This window comes from Hippichthys cyanospilos, chromosome 7 (genome assembly GCF_059441005.1).
Source record: "Hippichthys cyanospilos isolate Australia breed blue-spotted pipefish chromosome 7, RoL_Hcya_1.0, whole genome shotgun sequence".
Classification (NCBI taxonomy): Eukaryota; Metazoa; Chordata; class Actinopteri; order Syngnathiformes; family Syngnathidae; genus Hippichthys; species Hippichthys cyanospilos.
Window position 1 is genome coordinate 2,536,210 of NC_142375.1, and position 20,300 is coordinate 2,556,509.

At 42.1% G+C, this 20,300-nt stretch overlaps 1 protein-coding gene across 1 annotated transcript in view; it reads right to left on the reverse strand.

The window, feature by feature from the left end:
* The window catches only part of abcc10 (ATP binding cassette subfamily C member 10), a 44,512-nt gene that overhangs the window by 17,720 nt on the left and 6,492 nt on the right, over window positions 1-20,300 (reverse strand). Inside the window, exons 6-17 of the mRNA XM_088419011.1 lie at window positions 17,947-18,072; window positions 17,642-17,869; window positions 17,412-17,568; window positions 16,724-16,869; window positions 14,958-15,037; window positions 13,201-13,372; window positions 11,059-11,157; window positions 10,797-10,986; window positions 6,421-6,498; window positions 6,144-6,353; window positions 5,303-5,441; window positions 4,264-4,441 (exon numbers count right to left, since the gene is read on the reverse strand). Coding sequence (XP_088275137.1) covers window positions 4,264-4,441; window positions 5,303-5,441; window positions 6,144-6,353; window positions 6,421-6,498; window positions 10,797-10,986; window positions 11,059-11,157; window positions 13,201-13,372; window positions 14,958-15,037; window positions 16,724-16,869; window positions 17,412-17,568; window positions 17,642-17,869; window positions 17,947-18,072 — 1,803 coding nt within the window. The remainder of the gene's footprint in view (window positions 1-4,263; window positions 4,442-5,302; window positions 5,442-6,143; window positions 6,354-6,420; window positions 6,499-10,796; window positions 10,987-11,058; window positions 11,158-13,200; window positions 13,373-14,957; window positions 15,038-16,723; window positions 16,870-17,411; window positions 17,569-17,641; window positions 17,870-17,946; window positions 18,073-20,300) is intronic.

The following is a 20,300-nucleotide window of genomic DNA, read 5'->3' on the forward strand; positions in this document are numbered from 1 at the left end:
TATATTTGGAGAATTACAACAAGTGGTACATGGACAACTCTTAGTGCGTCTGATACACAGTGACTTCGAAAATACCAGAATTTTCCCCTAAAATTTCAGGTGTGTCCTATATTTGGCGAATTACCTTAAGTCAGCATGTCCAAAGTCCGGCCTGGGGGCCAAATGTGGCCCGTGGTCAATTTCCATCTGGCCCGCAGCCTCCGTCATAAAATCTATAACGTCTTGCCCGCATGGAGAATTTATACATTGGGCAGCAGTGCTGTTACCTGTGTGTGCGAAATGCTGCCATCTCTAGGCTCAATTAGGAATAGAAAATTAGTACAGTGGGCCCCCGTGTTACAAACTTAATCCGTTCAGCGGCTATGCTTGTAACTCGAATTGCTCGTATGACGGGCAATCCAAACCTATGTTAGTGAATGCGTGCAACGCGTGCAAAAACCTTAGGTAAAAACATCACGACTTTATACACATATTAAAAATTAGTAACAATCTACTGTACAGTTAAATTAAATAACATAAATATACAAAGGAAAAATGACATTTACCTTTGGGGCGACGTGACTTGAGCTGGGTGGAGGCGGAGAGGAGCAGAGACGAACCCACAGAATTTATTTATTTATTTTCTTAAACAAGAACATTTACTTGTCTTTAATCCATAATAGAAGAAGCCTCTCCATTTTGTTGTTGACCGAGGTCTGTCCCTGGCAAGGAAAGTCTTGCCCTTAGAAGATTGCCAAGCGGTTACGGCCATACCCACTAGCAAGGTTAACTATGCGTGCGCCTCCTTCGTATTTTTTTATTATCTCCTGCTTCGTTTCTATTGTCATCATCCTCTTACTTCTTCCTTTACAGCCACTTGCAATTTTAGGAGCCATGTCTAACAGATAAAGTTTGCAAAGTCTTCACAACACACCGACCAGCTGTGCCATCAAGCTAGATGAAGGCGTTCGGCCAATACCATATTGGCATTTTTGTGATTGACGTGACGCCGGCCAATAGCATATCCGCATCTCCGTGTTTGAGACCGGGACTGTGAACCTAATCAACCAATAGCATATTGGCATCTCCGTGACTAACACCGTGACTGAGACAGTGACTGTGATTTTATAAGACCAATAGCATATCAGTGTTATCTGTCACAAGCAAGAATAGTTATTTTTGATGATGCAGCAAAGTGAACAAACTAGTGCGGACGCTATGACTGGCATGTTGGATTGTTCATAAGACGAAAGGTTTGTGCGTAAGAGGGGGACAAAGAAACGCCGCGATCCACGTTCGTAAGATGAAAAGTTCGTACAAGAGGGAGTTCGTAAACCGAGGGCCCACTGAATATGACACAGGTGTCGAACTCCAGTCCTCGAGGGCCGATATCCTACATGTTTTCAAACCTTTTCCCTCAAAAACACCTGATTCAAATGAATCATTTTGAAGCTCCTGCAGAGCTTGCTAATGAGCTAATCATTTGAATCAGGTGTCTTGGGGAAAGAAAACCAGAAAACATGCAGGATGCCGGCCCTCGAGGCCTGGAGTTCGACACCTATGGTATATGAGTATTTGACTGTATGAGCCCAATTTTTTTAAATGGCGACAATCAACAAAAGGAGGAAAGTTGAGCTGCAGTGTGACGCAGTGAGCTGCGGTCAGCACCAGCAGCTTTATATTGCCAACTTTTACCGACAGCTGGATAAGGACAAGTTTCCGAGAGATTCGAGCATTTGGTAAGAAAATGCTAAGCTTTGTTCGGTTTGAAGTATTTGTGTGAGAAGACATTCTCGGTTATGAACTGATAAGAGTCGTGTGAGGACACGGATATCGGACTCTCACTTACTGTCATGGTTTGTTGGATTTTGGGTTGTGGGTTTATTTTGAGGAGTTCTGTTCCTTTCTGTTTTACGTATATAGTTCCTGTTTCTGCTCCTCTCGTGTCTCCCTGCATTAGTTCTGATTTTGTCCACCTGTCCGTGTTACCTGCCCCTCGTGTCCTCCAATCCGCTCCCTTTGCTTTTTGTCCCTGCCCAGCTGCCGTGTGTTTGTCTGATTAGTTTCTGAATGTATTTAAACCTGGTTTTCGTTACAGCCCTTGTCGGATCATTGTCTTGTCATGTCATGGTCACATCTCCCATGTCTCTCCCGTCGTAAATCTGCCCCGTGTTTTCCCGCTAGCCTGCCCGTCGTTTTTGTTTTCTGTTCAACCAGCCTGCCTGCGCCCTTAGTTCGTGTTTTTGCCGTTCTGTTTTCTCCTGCTTTTGTTCCTGTTCCTTAATAAATATGGATTGCATCAAGCCCCTATTTCAACGTCCTCCTGCTTTTGGGTCCTCCTCCTCCGCAACAACGCCGGCCTCCACAACCGCCGCGCACCCCCGTGACACTTACAAGACATCTTGCGCATCCATACTACTGCCATAGAGCCACACCTGGCCTTTGCCCTGCACTCCAGATCTCAGTTTCACCCATCACACTCATGCGGACAAGTCATTTTTCATTCACGATAAGTCTTAAAAGTTTTTTTTTTTTTTTTTTTTTTTTTTAAGTTTTCCCTCCAGAATAACAACCATTTAAAAATCCAATCAACATTTATAGTTACTAATTTCATATTTTAAATGTTGATATGACTATTTATTGTTCATTTCTCTGTTATTGTGTTTAAAAATTCTATAAATATTAAACTGCCATGGTGAGATATTTTTTTATGTTTCAAATGTAGTTTGCACCTAAGAGAACAATTACTTCTGTTCAAATGTTACAAAAAAGTTCAAGTGTTAAAAAAAGTGAAGTTAAGTGAATATTCAATTTCAGTATTTAATGTCAATTCATTTTTGAAATGCATGTTTCAAATTAACCAAAACACATGCTTAAGATAGCTGAAATGAAAATAAAAAGCAAATGTTAGACACATAACGGCTCGCTGAAATGTATTTCAAATAATTGCTGTTATATGTAAAGAACGCCTGCCAAGGTTGGCCCCCCTACATTTTTAACACACCAAATCTGGCCCACTTTGCAAAAAGTTTGGACACCCCTGCCTTAAGTGGTACACTGACTACTTTTAGACTGTGTATGTCTAGATTGGAGATTTTGGTCTGGCACCCCGCCTCTGCATCTGGAAGCTGAACTTCCTCACAGCCAGACCCCAATTAGTCCACAACTGCAAGCACAGGGACACCCCAGGGCTGTGTGCTGAGCCCCCTGCTTTACACATTCTTCACGTATGACTGTGTCGCCTCCCAAAACAGCAGCAGCATAATTAAGTATCCAGCCGACACTACAGTCATCAAGCTGATGACTGGTGGAGCTGAGACAGCATACAGGAAAGAGGTGGCAGACCTTGTGGCCTGGTGTTGCAGCAACAATTTCCACCTCAACACGGACAAAACCAAATAACTGATCATTGACCCAAGTTGGCAGGTGGAGCCACATAAACCACTATTCATCAATGGGACTGAGGTGGAGAGAGTGAAAGCCTTCAAATTCCTCAGCACCTACATCAAGCGAGGATCTCACCTGGTCCCACAACACTGGACAGATCGTCAAGAAGTCCTAAAATAGACTGTACTTTCTACAGGGACTGAAGAAATTTGGCACATGAGCAAATAATTCTCAACAACTTCTACAATCTAAAGTGTCCTCTCCACCTCCATTACAGTCTGGTACGGCAACTGCACAGCAAAAGATAGGAAGGCTCTCCAGCGTGTGATCGTCACAGCGCATCTGTGGAGCAGCCTTACCCTCACTGCAGGACATTTACCACACCAGGGTACTGTGGAGGACACGCAACCTCATCAAGGACAAGACACACCCACAAAACGATCAGTTTGAACTGCTGCCATCAGGTAGATGCTACAGAAGCCTGAGGGCCAGGACTGCCAGGCTGGCAAACAGCTTCTACTCACAAGCAATCCAAATTCTCAACAAATCTCTCATGCACTATGTGATATTTGCACTATATTATCACCATTGTTTCTGTTGTTTTATTGTTTATTGTATTATTATTTATGTTTTCTTATTTATCTATTTATTTATTGCTCGAATAAATAATATTGCTGGAATGATGTCTGCAACTCGGGGAGTGAACAGAATAAGAATTTCATTGTGTGGTAGAATAATACTATACATATGACAATAAAAAAACTCTTGAAACTTGAGCAAACCTTCTTCCACTTCCAGCAGAATAAGGCTTTGCAGCTGTGTCTCCGTCTTTGTGGTATACTGTACAGTAAGCCTTATGATTTATTTCTTTGGAGCTTATTTTGTTTATCATCTCACCTTGAAGATGCGATCCAGGAGTCTGTCATGTATGGCGCCGGCAGCGCAGAGAGCGCCGTAGGCGAAGAGGAAGGCCCGCAAGGCAGTGAAGACGCTGTTGGCCCCCGCTATGGCGCCATAGATCGTAAGGTAGAAGCGCACCTCACTGCTCGGCTCCAGCACCGGAGACAAGGGAGATCTGGCAGGAGTGGAAAACCGCAGCACACTTTTTTTCCCCAAAGTGTTTGGCTAAAGGTAGGTCGGAAAAAGGCTACTACTGAATAAATCAAGCATCGAATAATCAATTACTTTATGTACTTAACAAATAATTAAATACCACCTAAAGTATCTGATTAATTTTAGTATTTTAGTACTGCTTGATTAATTGATGATTGAAGTACTTTAGTACTCTTCTTTAGTACTAAAGTAAACACTTTAATACTTGATTACCTAAGTTAATCAATTACTTTAGTACTTACCCAAAGTAGTCAATTACTTTAGAACTGACTTATTCAAAGTAAATCATTACTTTAGTACTTAATCGTTAATAATTTAAATTTACCAGTAATTCTAATTCTAAAGGAGGGGTTTAAAATGCCTGGTATTAGTACTAGTGCCAAAGACCTAAAAAAAAAAAAAAAAAAGTAAAAAAAAAAATAGAGATATGAATCTGGGATTGAAGGTCTGGAGTCACTACACACAAAAAAAGTTGTATAAATACGTCTATGCGATTGAATTAGTTCAAATGATATTTAATACATGGAGGTAACCATTAGGTGAAAAGCATCATGTTGGTACCATTGTATGCCCATCTGGCTTCTGTCCCATGTGGTGCCAAAGGGTTTAGGTCACAGGTCGCCTGGCCATTTTCGCCGTGAAAGCAAATCATGTCAGTTTCCATGAGCCTTGCTAAACCCAGTTCAAAAATTTTAATGTGGCTTAATTCATAATAACTAATAAAGTTGAGATTTTTGCAACATCTTCTGATTCATTTATAAGTGTTGTAATCTTAAAATGCAGATTCAAAACTGTCCTTTTGGTAATCAAGTCACGCACTCACATTAAAGACACGCCCGAGAAGAGCAGCAAGCGAGGCGAGCCCAAGGAGTCCACGGAGGAACGGTTGCCCTGGCCCGAAGAGTTGCTCTTCAGCGCCGAGATCCAGTGAGACAACCACCAGTCCGACACGTTCTTGGAAGCTGTGCACCACACAAGCGCCAACGACGTACACACACAAGATTGTTTGAACAGATAATTCTATCATAAACCCCCTCCACAAAAAAAGGAATCAAACTTACAAAGCAATTCATTTCTTTGCCCCCCCCCCCCCCCCCCCCCCCCCCAATTTCATTGTGTCCTTTCCCGTCAGCGTGAATAATATGAATAAATAAAGGTTCTTTGCTTTTGAATCTAGGTTTGAAAACGAAGCAAGACAACCTTTCATACTTAAGGAGCAAGTGATGAGTAAATGAAGCTTCACAAAGCATTTGTAATGTTATTTTCCTCCTCTAGGTGGTCCTCTTGGTGGTATGAAAAAAAATGAAGCTTCATGAAGCATTTGTAATATTGTTTTACTCCACGAGATAGTGCTCTTAATTAAAAGATAAAGGTCATTTGAAATATTTCTTTTCATCCTCTAGATGGTGCTCTTGGTTTGAAGGTAAAGACAAGTGCAATGGAAATTAGTGATAAAAAGCACTTATGACATGTTTTTACACCTCTACATGTTGCTCTTGGGATCTTAAAGAAAAGATACAACTTTTACTGCATCTAGGCGAGTCAGAAATGACTGAAAGTGCTTCATGAAGCTTCACTTGTCCAGCACTAATGAATTCCATTTCTAAATGCATCTTTAAACAAATGTTTTTTGTAACAACTTATTGGTGGAATTAAAGACAAACCTTGCATGGCCAGAAGCGCCATCAAAACCGAAGTGGCCAGGACTCCGCCCACCGCTGCCCAGTAGGCGCGGTACACATTCCAAGACAAGGCACCCGCCTGCTTGTTCTCCCTGCTCCGACCCCCGCCGCTGCAGTCGTCGTCGTCGTGGTCCGGATTGAGCCCACTGGGAAAAATCTGTTTTTGCTTTTCTTCCTTGTCCTCCTCACCTTCTGCTCACAGCCACAACGTACCCCCATCATAAGATTGACAAAAGTGGCAAAGCAGGTAGCACTGCACCTTTATCTTTGCAGTGACCCTCCTTGTTGCGTTGGGATGGTTCGGCTTCGAGCAAAGAAAGGATTTCTGCTGGTGTACCTGAAGACAAAAAAAAAAAAAGACGTTAGCAGAAAAAATCACATTTAGGACCTGGACAGAAACAGTACAGTGTCTTTTCAAATTAAGAGCAAACGAACTGGAACATTTCGCAGTTTATTGCTAAATTACCTTTTAGTGCAGACGTGGGCAAACAACGACCCAGGGAGCATATGCGGCTCGTTAACTCATTTAATGTCATAGACGTGATTTTATGGTTTTTTTTGTTTTGTTTTGTTTTAAAAAGTGCAGCCATTCAATCCCAGGTTCTTTTTTTTTTTTTATAAAGGAACGTGTAAACGGCTGATGGTAACTAATCTGTTACTTTGGGTATCTAAGTATCAAAGTAATAAACTATTTAGATATTGAGGCACTGAAGTAATTAATTAGTTTAGGTACTATAGCAATAAATGACCATCCATCCAACCATTAGCTACCGCTTTATCCGGGGTGGAGTCGCGGGGTTAGCTTTTTGAGCAGGGTAGCCCAGACTTCCCTTTTCCCAGCCACTTGATTCAGCTCCTCTGGGAGGATCCCGAAGCATTCCCAGGCCAGCCGAGAGACATAGCCTCTCCAGCGTGTTGTGGGACGACCTAGGGGGCCTCCTCCCAGTAGGACATGCCCGGAACACCTCCCAAGGAGGCATCTGTTAGAATAACTGTATCTAGATTATTCCATATTTGTTCCTGCAACATCTATATTAGAACGGTAGAAATTGATTTTTTTTTTTTTGTGGAGCTGTTGATGAAGCGCATGTGAGGAGCCGACATGTCTCCAAGGGCAGAACAGCATGGACTCTCACCCGCATCCCCTGCAACGCATGGGGGTTGCATGGACTCTCACCTGCACTGCCAACAAAGGATGGGGGTTGGTCTTTGTGTTCCTGACAAAGAAGATCACAGAATGGAAGCGCACCTATATCCCCCACTATCACAAACTGATTGTTTGCATTGTTGCCAAGACCTTTCCCCCCAAATCCTTTTGGGCAGCAATGACTTTTGTACCTTAGGCCATCCCAAATGAATAAACAGGGAGCGGAAAGGATCTGTAACCCGACCACAAGGAGATCTGAGTAAGTCAGGTTCCTGTCCGCTCTCCTTGCAAAAAAGAAAACTTTGCTGTCTTCCTCCTGTTTGTTGTTAATTAAATTTTTTGGGTTGCTTTGAACACAACAGCATCCTAACCAGATGCCCGAACCACCTCAATGGGCTCCTCTCAATGCGGAGGAGCATCAGCTTGACACAGAGTCCCACCCGGATTACCAAACTCCTCACTCTATCTCTAAGGGAGAGCTCGGACACCCTGCGGAAAACTCATTTCGGTCGCTTGTATCCGGGACTTCGTTCTTTCGGTCACGACCCACAGTTCATGACCATAGGTGCGGCCAGAAACGTAGATCGACCGGTAAACGGACAGTTTCGCCTTTTGGCCAACTCTCTCTTCACCACGACAGACTGGTACAGCGACCGCGTCACTTGAACTCCTCCACTTGGGGCATGACCTCATCCTCGACCTGGAGAGGTCACTCCACCCTTTTCCGACTGAGGACCATGTCTCAGATTTGGAGGTACTGATCTTCTTCCAAGCCACTTCACACTTGGCTACAAATCGCTCCAGTGAGAGTTGGAGGTCACGGCCTGAGGAAGCCAACATCATCTGCAAATAGAAATGCAATGCTGAGGCTCCCAAACCGGACCGCCTCAATGCTTTGGCTGCACCTAGAAATTGTGTCCATAGTAATGAAGAGAATCATGATAAAGGGAAGCCTTGGCGTAGTCCAACTCTCAACGGGAAAGGGTTCAACCTACTGCAGACCAAACTCTGACATCAGCGGTACAGGGACCGAACAGCCCATATCAGGGTGTCCAGTACGCCATACTCCCGAATCAACCCCCACAGACCTTCCCAAGGGACACGGTTGAACACCTTCTCCAACCTCCACCACTCTTAGCTTCTCCTCCAAAAAAAATAATCCATCTGTAGTACTCTTTTTTTGTCATGATCCACTGCTCCTTATCCAAGGTAATTCAAATACCTCTACAGGTATATCATCAGGGCCAAGTGCCTTTCCACTCTTCATCCTATAATAAATAAATAAATAAATACATAAATAAATAAAGCTGCAATTTTTCGGTGTGGTCTGACTTAAAAGGAAGGAAAATTGCCAGAAAAAACCCAAACGTAAACAAATCCACAAAAAACTGGAATTGGTTATTTTTAAATATATATACAGTAATCCCTCGTTTATTGCAGGGGTTACGTTCCAAAAATAACACGCGCAAAGTGAAATCCGTGAAGTAGCCAGTTTTATTTTTTTTAATTATTTTACAATGCAATACTAAACTATAGAATAAAACCAAAAATCTAAATCTGTTTTAAAGCCCCAAATTTGTTTAAAACAATCATTTTAATAGAGTAATACAAAGTTGGAAACATTGTCACTCACATATTTCACAGTCCCAGCTATGCCTCTTCGTCCTGAACCCACACATTGTTATGAGCTGTTGATGGGCTTTCTTTTTCTGAGCAAGAAGATTTTTATAAACGGATATGGCAGGACATCGGATTAAAGTGAAGCCTCTTATATCATAACAATACACTTGAAATGTCAATTTATTATAAAAGAAATAAAAGTCAGATTTCCAAAGCTGCGCATTTCTCCTTTATTGTCTACATAATGTGTGCGTTTGCTCTCGGCACGCCTACGAGTCACGTGATCCGCTCCCAGAGACCAAGCTGTCAATCAATGTGCTTACTAGCACGTTCGCACATGGCAGTTACAAGAGAAAAACAGGAGAGACGAAAGCAAGCTTTTGGATCCTCTTGCCTTTTGTAATAAATTGACTAGTGAAAAACCAATACAGTACAGCGTCAATGCTTTATTTAGAGACAACAGTAAAGCCCCTGAGCCATTCAGGATTCAGAGCATTATGCGCTGTAAAAAAATATACGCACACTCTTAAAAATCGGTGAAGCAGTGAACCCGTGAAAGATGAACCGCGATACAGCGAGGGATTACTATATACATATATACAGTCGGCCCCCGGTTTACGAACACCCTCTTTTACGACCATTTCGACTTACGAGCGTGGAACGCAGAGTTTTTTGTCCCCCACTTACACACAAACCTTCCGTCTTACGAACAATACGACATGCCGGCCATTGTGTTTGTACATTTATTTTCACTTTGCTACGTCAACTAAATTAGAATTTGACGCTCATCACGGCAACATTGAACGCTATTGCTCTTACAATGTCACAGTCACAGTCTCAGTCACGGTGTCAGTCACGGAGTCGGTCACGGAGATGCTATTGGCCGGCGTCACGTCAATCACAGAAATGCCGATATGCTATTGGCCGAACACCTTTATCTAGCTTGATGGCACAGCTGGTCGGGACGGAAGGAAGGAGAGAAAATGAGTCAAAAACGGAAGGAAGGAATGTTGTGAAGACTTTGCAAACTTTCTGTTAGACATGGCTTCTAAAATTGCAAGTGGCGGTAAAGGAAGAAGTAAGAGGATGATGACAATAGAAACCAAGCAGGAGATAATAAAAAAATACGAAGGAGGCGCACGCATAGTTAACCTTGCTCGTGAGTATGGCCGTAACCGCTCGGCAATCTTCTAAGGGCAAGACTTTCCTTGCCGGGGGACGGACCTCGATCGACAACAAAATTGAGAGGCTTCTTCTATTATGGATTAAAGAGAAGGAAATCGCCGGTGATATGTTCAGTTTGAGAAAAGTTCCCGTTTAAGAAAATATATAAATAAATTCTGCGGGTTGGTCTCTGCTCCCCTCCGCCTCCACCCAGCTCAAGTCACGTCGCCCCAAAGGTAAATGTAATTTTTCCTTTTTATATATTATTTAATTTAACTGTACAGTAGATTATGTTACTCATTTTTAATATGTGTATAAAGTCGTGATGTTTTTACCTAAGGTTTTTGCACGCATTTACTAATTAACATAGGTTTGGATTGCCCGTCATACGAGCAGTTCGAGTTACGAGCGTAGCCGCTGAACGGATTAAGTTCGTAACACGGGGGCCTACTGTATATACATATATATATATATATATATATATATATATATATATATATATATATATATATATATATATGTTATTTTTCACAGTGGTCTGACTTAAAAAGGAAGGAAAACTGCTAGAAAAAGAGCGTCATGATTCTGCAATCGGAAAAGTTCAGGTCATAAATGAAAATGAAAAAAGTTGGAATGTTTTTGAAATAAATAAATACAGCTGCTATTTTTTGGAGTGGTCCGACTTAAAAGGAAGGATAATTTACCGGTGTTGATGACGGTGCCATTGTTCATGAGGACGAGCGTGTCGGCGGCGTCCACCAGCTCCAAGCGGTGTGTGCAAAGGATTCTGGTCTTTCCAGCCAGCTTCTCCAGGATGCACTTGCGCATGAGGTGTCCGGCCACCTCTGCGTCCACCGCCGCCAGAGGGTCGTCCAGCAAGTACACGTCTTTGTCCTGCAAGGTTGGACATGGCTTTTGTTGGCGTTGGTGGCAAAGGCTGGATGGAAAACATGAGGCAGAGCTCACCATGTAAACGGCCCGGGCCAGGGCAAGCCGGGCCTTCTGGCCTCCGCTCAGCGTAACGCCGTTGTCGCCAACTTCTGTGAGGTCACCGTGGGGCAATATCTGCCATCGGGTCAACACAAAGCAAGACTCCAGACAGACATTTTAAATCCAACACGCTGAAAAGTTCTGGAACAGTATCAAACCTTATGCTAATCTCTTGACATTTGCAGTGTATGGAAAGTGTCCAGACGTGAATATGTCCAATATCTATCTATTATTTGGGGAAATTTCGGCTGGAAAAAATTGATTCATGTTCCCTGTGGGAATTTGGAGAAATAACTTTCAAAATGAGTTTACCAGTTTATAGTTGGGTTGCTTTGAGGATGAGGAGAAATGTGCAAGCAGGTGGTAAAAATGTCAGCTTTTTTTTGGGAATGCTATAAAGGAAATATTTCAAGAAAAAAAATATTTGAGAAAATGTGCTAAATACTCCAGTGTGTCAAAAATGAGTTGAAATTTTTGAAGTTGGACTGTGTATACAGTAGTTTTTTCGTCATTGTTTTTTGATTTACCGTGATTCCCCAGACACTTTTTCCCCCAAAAAAATTTACGGCCAAAAGTACGGGTGCGTTTGATAAATGGTAAATTAAAGATTTTTTTTTTTTTGTATTCGACACCGTTCAAGTAAGATTAACCTGTCAGCCACAGAAGCAGAACTGTCTCACACAAAAGTTCATTTTTGTATCGCCTGTATTCTTTCTTAAAATAATTACTGTAACGAGATGAATTCCATTTCATTGTCATCTTATATATATTGAAGGTCGCAACTTAAGGAATTTATGGTATTTATTCATTCACTGACTGCTCACAATGAAGGATATCTGAAAACACACTTAACCGGTAATAAATACCGCAATCCCCCAAATATAAGACACAGATTAAATTGATTCAGTTTCGCTATAGTTTTGACATTGTTGCTGGTAGAATTGCATATAGGTTATCCCATATTTATTATGCAATCATTAGTATGTTTGTTATGCGATCAGTATGTTGGTAGTTTAGGATGAATGTATTCTGTTATTGTTGGTTGTAAAATAAGAGGAATTGACGCATCTGCATATATATATATATATATATATATATATATATATATATATATATATATATATATATATATATATATTTTTTTTTTTTTTTTTTTTTTTTTTTTTCCCCCCCTCAAGATCGGAGATCCCCAACCGCTGATCCGCAGTCTAAATCAGTTCCAAAACATCCTTATTTTGAGTGTGGCCCATGCCAGTACGGCCCGGTACCGTGGGCTGCACTCAAAATAAGGATGTTTCGGAACTAATTTAGTTTATCCTTAAACAGTTCATTCATTTGTGCTTTGTTTAGCTTGATCTTAGTTTTTTGGTATGGAATTTTGGCAAATGTCAAAAATACTTACCAATATGGCTAATTTTGAAACAGTCTGAATAGTCATTTATAAATAAATAAGGAAAAGTTTAGAAAATGTCTTATTTTTGTGGGAAATGTGCATTTCTGGGGAAAAAGTGGCAATTTGAGGGGAAAAAAAAGATAAAAACATTGTGGAACACTGAGCCTAGAGCAGGAGGTCAAACCCGTTTTAGCTTGCGAGCAGCAAAAAATCTATTCCCAAGAGAGCCAGACCAATAAAATCATGATATATATTTATATGACTTTAGCAGGGGTCACCAATCTTTTGTACTGAGCAATACGAAGGGCTACCAGTTTCTGCGAAGACACCGATCGTGTTAATGATTTTTCACAATTATTAAGGAACAGCAGTAGTAAATATGTAAATCAAGTGTAACATGTAATGTAAATGTAATACATGAAGAATTGTTTGTAAAATTCAAAGAAAATCACCAATGTTCTATCTCTTGTAAGTTATTTGCAGAACAAGCCTGCCGTCTACTCATGTGATCCTTGGGGGCTACCTGGTGCCCGCGGGCACCACGTTGGTGACCCCTGCAGAGCAACAACTTCAGATGTATTCTTTTTTTTACATTGTCCAAAATAGTACAACATCACTACAGTACTAATCTAAAAACATTAACATCACTATTAATCATAAAACGGTTCTGGCCCGCGGGCTGTATGTTTGACACTCCTGGCCTAGAGAGAGCGAGTTTGACATACAGCGAGGTCGTCCGCCAGAGCGCAGGCCTCCACCACGGTCCAGTACAGGGCGGCGTCGTAGCTTCTGCCGAACAGGATGTTGTCACGCACCGAGGCGTGCTGGATCCACGGCTCCTGCGTGACCAGGCCCAGGCCTTGCTGGCGGTCCGCCACGTACACCACTCCGCTGTGCCTGCCCAGGCCGCACACAGCATACACGTTTGTATGGCTGCACTTATAGAGACATCCATTGACATAATGCATATCCCATCCCCTAGTCTTAACCATCACAACAGACAGCTCCACACAAATGGTCACCACAAGTCCAAGAGGTCCCAAAAAAGACTGGGTTCCCACCATTCAACACACATACACACACACGCACGCACATACACGTTGGATCCTGAAGGCTGTTAAAAAAACAAAAAGCCAAATGTGTAATGGAAAGTACTCTTTTAAATAAAATATTAAAATCATAATTCAATGCCATTTTCTTCGATTCCATCGCTTGTGTATTTTCCCCAAATTGACTGTCATCTCTTAATGAAACAAGTATTTCAAAATATTCAAATTTTAAATTACTGTATTCACCCAATGTTTTTATCTAGACTAACGTGGCATTAACATTGTTGAAAAATTCCTGAAAATATTTTTATACAGTATTAATAACAAATATTTGGCCATTTATTTATGTATTTATTTAAGTAAATGTACAATTACCAATGTTCTCCAACTCCAATGTAGGATGACGCATTGTGGCGTCCCCTAGCGGAATTAGCCTAAATTCACATAACAAGGCTTCAGTAGTCTTGTTCATACAAAGAACGAGACATCCATTTACTGCATCCTCGACAGGGGGAAATTAAATGTCGCAGCAGTTCCCAAAAAAAAAAATAAAAACTAAAGCAAAAAAAAAACCTAATGATACTCTTTCAAAGAATCCCAATCTACGATTGCACAAATATGAAAATATTCGGTACGCAAAAAAATAACAATATAGTCATTTCAACTTTAATTTTAACTATAATAAATATTGAATAACCTTCAGACTAAAATGGACATTTGATTAATAAATGCATCAACTTAATTTAATTCTTTCCTAATAAACGTACAATAATCTATTTTCTTTTATCTAATGTAGTAAGCACTGTGACGACCCCTGGCGGAACGAAAACACAAAACAAGACTTCAAGTACAGTCTTGTTCATATTCAGAACGAGACATTAACTATCTGCATCCACAAAAGGGAGGAATTGCTTAAATCTTACATTTGAAAAAAAACCCAACGATATTCATCTAAAGAAATCCAATCTATAAATACACAAATATCTATGAAAATATTGAATAAAAAAAAAAGCGTCATTTCAACTTTAGTTTTAGGTATTTTAAAACTTAACTACAAATAATAATATTATATTATATTATCTTATATTATATTATATTATCTTATATTATATTATCTTATATTATATTATATTATATTATATTATATTATATTATATTATATTATATTATATTAAATAACACCTTCAGATTTAAACAGACATTTGGTCAATAATTGCATAAATTTCATTTTCTGAACAGTTTATTTTAAAAATACAAAATACTCATTGATTTCTTATAATGAGATTGTTTATTTTTTACGGTATCGTATATCTATTGTTTACAAACACAAATTATCTAATGAAACAAATAAATCATGTGGAAATGTCAAGTCCCTTGAAGCCATTTTATTGTGAATTGGCGTGAATTTTGAGCTGTGGCTTTTGGCATCTTACCTGTTGAGTTCTCCTGCGATGGCGGCAAGCAGGGAGCTCTTTCCGCAACCCACCGTCCCCACCACCACCGTCAGGGAGCCCTGGGGGAAAAAAAAAGACACACACAAAATTAGCAACTCATTCACACCAACAGGGGACGCTACTAGTATCACTAAAACTGCTCACATTAGCAACAGTCTTTATGTCATGGCAATCTAACGTGTTTGTTTGCTTTGTTTTGGATTAAAAAAAATGGGGGGGCTGGCTGCTTTAAAAACGGCATCACAAACGTATGGACGGAGTATGGTATGGACTTTCAGTCCACTTTCTTTTTAATCGCAAAAGGAGAGGGGAGGGGGGCGAGCTTGCTGTGCACTTCACGGTAGATCCGTTAAAAAGAGCATTGCTCAGAACTTTCACTTTTCTGGGATGTGACAGAGCCAATATTTTCACAGACAGCACCTTTATTCTTTGCAGCAATACTCGCCTGCCAAAAAAATAAAAGTTTCAATGTCGCAATCGAGTGGCCGAGACCGTGCTAAATATTGTAATAATGCTGCGCTATCGTTAGCTTAGCACAGTAACTACGGTTCAACAGTTGTTAAGAGAAGCAAACGCTGCACATACCAATTGTCCCAAGTTCTCGCTTCCGCCTTTCGACAAGCCAGGTGAGGGCTCTTGCTTGGCTCTGTTTCGTATTGAAAGCTCAACTGGCCGTGTTGTATCGCTCCCGGTGACCGCAAAGCGGCCGCCATGATTCATTCCTGCCCCCTGCGTGAGCCGTTGAATGTTTCCGAAGTTGATTGGTTGTGGCGACTCGAAACGCGGAAAAAGTAAATAAAAAATAACTTCACTCGAAAGGCGCTTCTCGTGACCGCGCGCGGCCATTTGCGTCGCTCCATTCGCGTCCATCGCGTCGCCCGTCGTGCCTTCTCGCCCGGTCACGCGAACTCCATTGACTAAAACGCTCCGCTTGTTCGCCTCGTTCGCGTTCGGTGCATGCGCATCATTAAACTAAATCATCTCCAAAACATTATTTCGTGTGCAGCCCACGCGGCCCGGAACCAGTTGATCCGGGGGTTGGGGACCACTGCTGTAGAGAACCCACACGGGCTGGGGGAGAACATGCTAACTCCACACAGGAAGGTGAATTTGGGTCGCTGGTATTGTGAGGCATTAATGAAATCAAAATTTTAAAAACTCTGATAATGTGCACATACTGTAACAACACTACAAAAGTGCTCGATTGGCATTATATTAAGGGGAGTGGTGGCCACAGGAGTCATCTATCCATTCATAAAAAAAAAAAAAAAAAGTGATTAATCTTTTTGTCACTGCCGCACAACCTAAGTACAGTGGACCCTTGTGTTACAACGTCCCTGATTGAGGTTATTTTCATGTTGCGATGTGGAAATTTTCCATCCCCTGTTTATGAAGTTTTCCCGGTTTTGTGCCCAAAACTGTCATGACACAAGGGGCTTGGCGGTATTTGTGTTGTTTCTTCTCCATCTGCAGGTGTTTTTAGGTAATTACACTTATTTTCAGTTGCCGTCCCTGCAACTGAATTTTACGTGCACTTTATATTCGCCATTCGCCATTTGTAGATTTTTGTTGTGCATTTGTGACTCTCATTACGCATTTGTTACTTTGGTCATGGATATAGATTATTTTTATACTTTTTTTGGATTGACATACGCATTTGTGAACATTTGCTACAATTCTGACCCCTTAGTCGTGCCCCTCGTCATGCAGCCAGTTTTGCTCAATGTTTGTGTTTGGGCACCTACCTTTCTTATGTTAAGATTGAGGTTGTGCAGTAGCAGCAGGCGTCCAGAGGGAGCGCCGTCTTCCGTTTCAGTGTCCCCATGAGGGCCCTGCCAGCTGAACGTGGCATGACTCAACAGCACCGCCGTCTGCTTGTCTTCGGGCAACACTGCACAGCAAGCAAACGCATTTCACACTTTCTTTCACTCTGCTTGAAGAAAATAAAAAACAAAGACGTTTTTATGTTTGCAGTTCAGAGGTTTCAAGCGAACCATTCTATTGATTCTGGACAGCATTTTATTAACATTTTGTTTTATTTCAAATAATTTTCATTTTGTGAGAAAAAAAAACTATGAAGTTATTTAATACTACAGATTTCAGGAATATGCAAATATAGTGTTTGGCGTTGCAGGAAATAAAACGCTTCCTGTAATATTTCTGTGCAATCCATGCAACAATTTAGCCTCCTAGTGTATTTTTTTTTTTTTATGCTTTTCCTTTGATATCGCACATCAAAAAAATCTAAAAGTCTGAGTTGGGTCAAAACTTCCCCAAGGGGTTAATACTTCACAAAATCATCTTGCAGGCCGGATTCGGCCCACGGGCTGTATGTTTGACACCCCCACTCTAAACCAATCGCTGGTCTGTCAAGCACAAGAGACACGATATGATGTCGCGGAGCGGTGATGGCGAGAGAGAGGCGGGGCTTACCTAGGGCGTAGTAGGCGTGCAAGTTGCGATTGTTGAGTGCGAAGAAGCGCTGGATGCGCTCCAGCGACACCTTGGCCTCCAGGATGCCATTCAGCACCCACGGGAAGGCATTGAGGGGCACGATTAACATGCCCACCAGCGCCAAAGTGGGGAACACCTGCAGAAATATGGATCATTTAGATCCGGATGGAGCGACGGTTCGTATGCAGATCAGCGGCGATTTGTCTAACCTTGGCAGCGGTGAGTGGGTGTCCCAGAAGCACATAGGTGAGGAAGGTGAGGACGGAGATGAGCACAGGCAGCGCGGCCCAGGTGTACACGCACATGGCGTCCAGGTACTTGACGGCCTTGAGGTGGGCCAGCTCGCCGCCGCGACATTGCCGCACCTTGCGGGCAAAGTGGCCTTCCCAGCACCACAGCTTGATGACGCGCATCCCTGACAGGATCTCTGTCATCAGCTGGACACAAACGCGTGTTTGAGTGGCCTCGTTTGGGTCGGTGAGTGATGCTTTTTGGCCTCTTGATCGCTGCTCACCTTGACGCGGGCGTCCTTGTAGCGCAGCATGTCCTGGTTGTTGCGAAGGATGCGGGACGCTAGCAACTTGTTGAAGGGGACTAGCAGCAAGGCCAAACCCACACCGCCCAGGAAGGCTACACCCACCTGCAGGGACAGCAAACACATATGATCTTAACCGTGATCAACCTTCTTAATCATGATCTTAACACACACATGTTCAGTACACAAGGTGTCCAAACTACTGCACGGAGGCCTTTTGCAGCCCGCCACCGACCCTTTTGCAGCCCGTGGCATCTGCTCAAAATTCATTTCGACATGGCCCAGATTGCTATTTTAAAAAGTAATAAACAGGTTTGATGGTAGACACTGTTACAAGCGTGAAAGAAAGTCCTAATTCATCTCATGACAACCAAAAAGCCTTGACAAGAAGTTTTTTTTCCCCTTCAAATAACGTACAGGTTCAAATAATAAGGGTATAAAGTGCTTAAATGTCGGTACTAAAGCACCAAAAGCAATTGCTTAGGTTAGCGAAGTAATTATAACCATAATTAATTACTTTGTTACTTCATATTTTTTTATTATAAAATATTTTTTATATTACTATATTATAAAATATAAGTATTTTAAATGAAAATTACTCAAGTAATTATTTCAGTATAAAGTAATTGACATCATGAAGTGCCTATCTTTAGGTATTGAAGTACCAAAAGCAATTGCTTAGTGTGATGAATTACTGAAGTAATTGATTACTCTAGCACTTAAAAAGCAATTATTTTAGGTACTAAAATAAACTAGTATTTTAACCACTAAAATCCATCCATCCATCAGCTACCGCTTCGGGTTGCGGGGGCAGCAGCTTGAGCAGGGAAGCCCAAAATTCCCTTTCCTCGGCCACTTCATCCAGGTCCTCCGGGAGGATCCCCAGAGGCTCCCAGGGAAGCCAAGAGACATAGTCTCTATGGCGTGTCCTGGGCCGACCCCGGGGCCTCCTCCCAATGGGATAGGCCCAGAACACCTCCCAAGGGAGGCATTCTGGAGGCATCCTTAACAGATGTTCGAGCCACATCAACTGGCTCCTCTTAACGCTGAGGAGCAGCGGCTCGACACCAAGTCCCTCACAGATGACCGAGTTGAGGGCAGGAACATAGATCGACTGGTAAACAGAAAGTTTTGCCTTTCGGTTCAGTTCGCTCTTCACCGATACCCCATACTCCCGAAGACCCCCCCACAGAGCTCCCCAAGGGACACGGTTAACACCCACTCGGGTGAAGAGAGGAGCGGAGCTATCAACTGATTACCACCTGGTGGTGTGTTGGCTTCAATGGTGGGGGAGGATGCCGGTCTGACCTGGCAGACCCAAACGTATCGTGAGGGTCTGCTGGGAAGGTCTGGCAGAGTACCCTGGCAGGAGGAGTTTCAACTCCCACTTCCGACAGAATTTCTCCCACGTCCCAGGGTAGGCGGGGGACATTGAGTCTGAGGGGACCATCTTCCGTCTCCATTGTCGAGGCGGCTGACAGGAGTTTTAGCCTTAAGGTGGTCGGTGCCTATCGGGGCGGCAATCCCCGAACCCGATGGTAGACACCAGCGGTGAGGGATGCCATCAAGCTGAGGAAGGAGCCCTAATGAGCCTTTTTGGCCTGCGGGACTCCAGAGGCAGCTGACAGGTACTGGCTGGCCAAGCAGAGTGCTGCTTTGACGGTCGCAGAGGCAAAAACTCGGGTGTGGGAAGAATGTTTGGTGAGGCCATGGAAAGCGACTTCTGGACGGCTTCGAGGAAATTCTGGTCAACCATCCAGCGTCTCAGGAGGGAGAAGCAGTGCACCATTAACACTGTGTACAGTGGGGATGAGGCGCTGCAGGTCTCTACTCAGGATGATGTAAGCCGGTGGGCAGAATACTTTGAAGAACTCCTCAATTCCACTACTAAAATTACTAAAGTAATTAATTTTTTCGGTAATAAGGTCATCAATTTAGGCAGTAAAGTGCCTACCTTTAGGTACTAAAGTACCAAAAACAATTGCTTAGTTTAATTGATTACAAAAATAATCACTTTGATACTTAATGATCAATTATTTTAGGCACTTAAAAAATACTAGTATTTTAACTACTAAAATTACTCAAGTAATTGATTATTTCAGTAATAATTACTTCAGTAATGAAGTAATCAATTTAGGCAGTAAAGTGTCTACCTTTAGGTGCAAAAATACCAATAGTAATTAATGCATAAAGTAATCGATTACCTAATCAATTACTGTATGCATTAAAGTACCACATTACCCTTAATGAGTTAAGTATTGGAATAAATATGATTACTTTGGTGGTTACCCAGTAGATACTTGAGTAATCAATTACTTTAGGTACTAAAAATA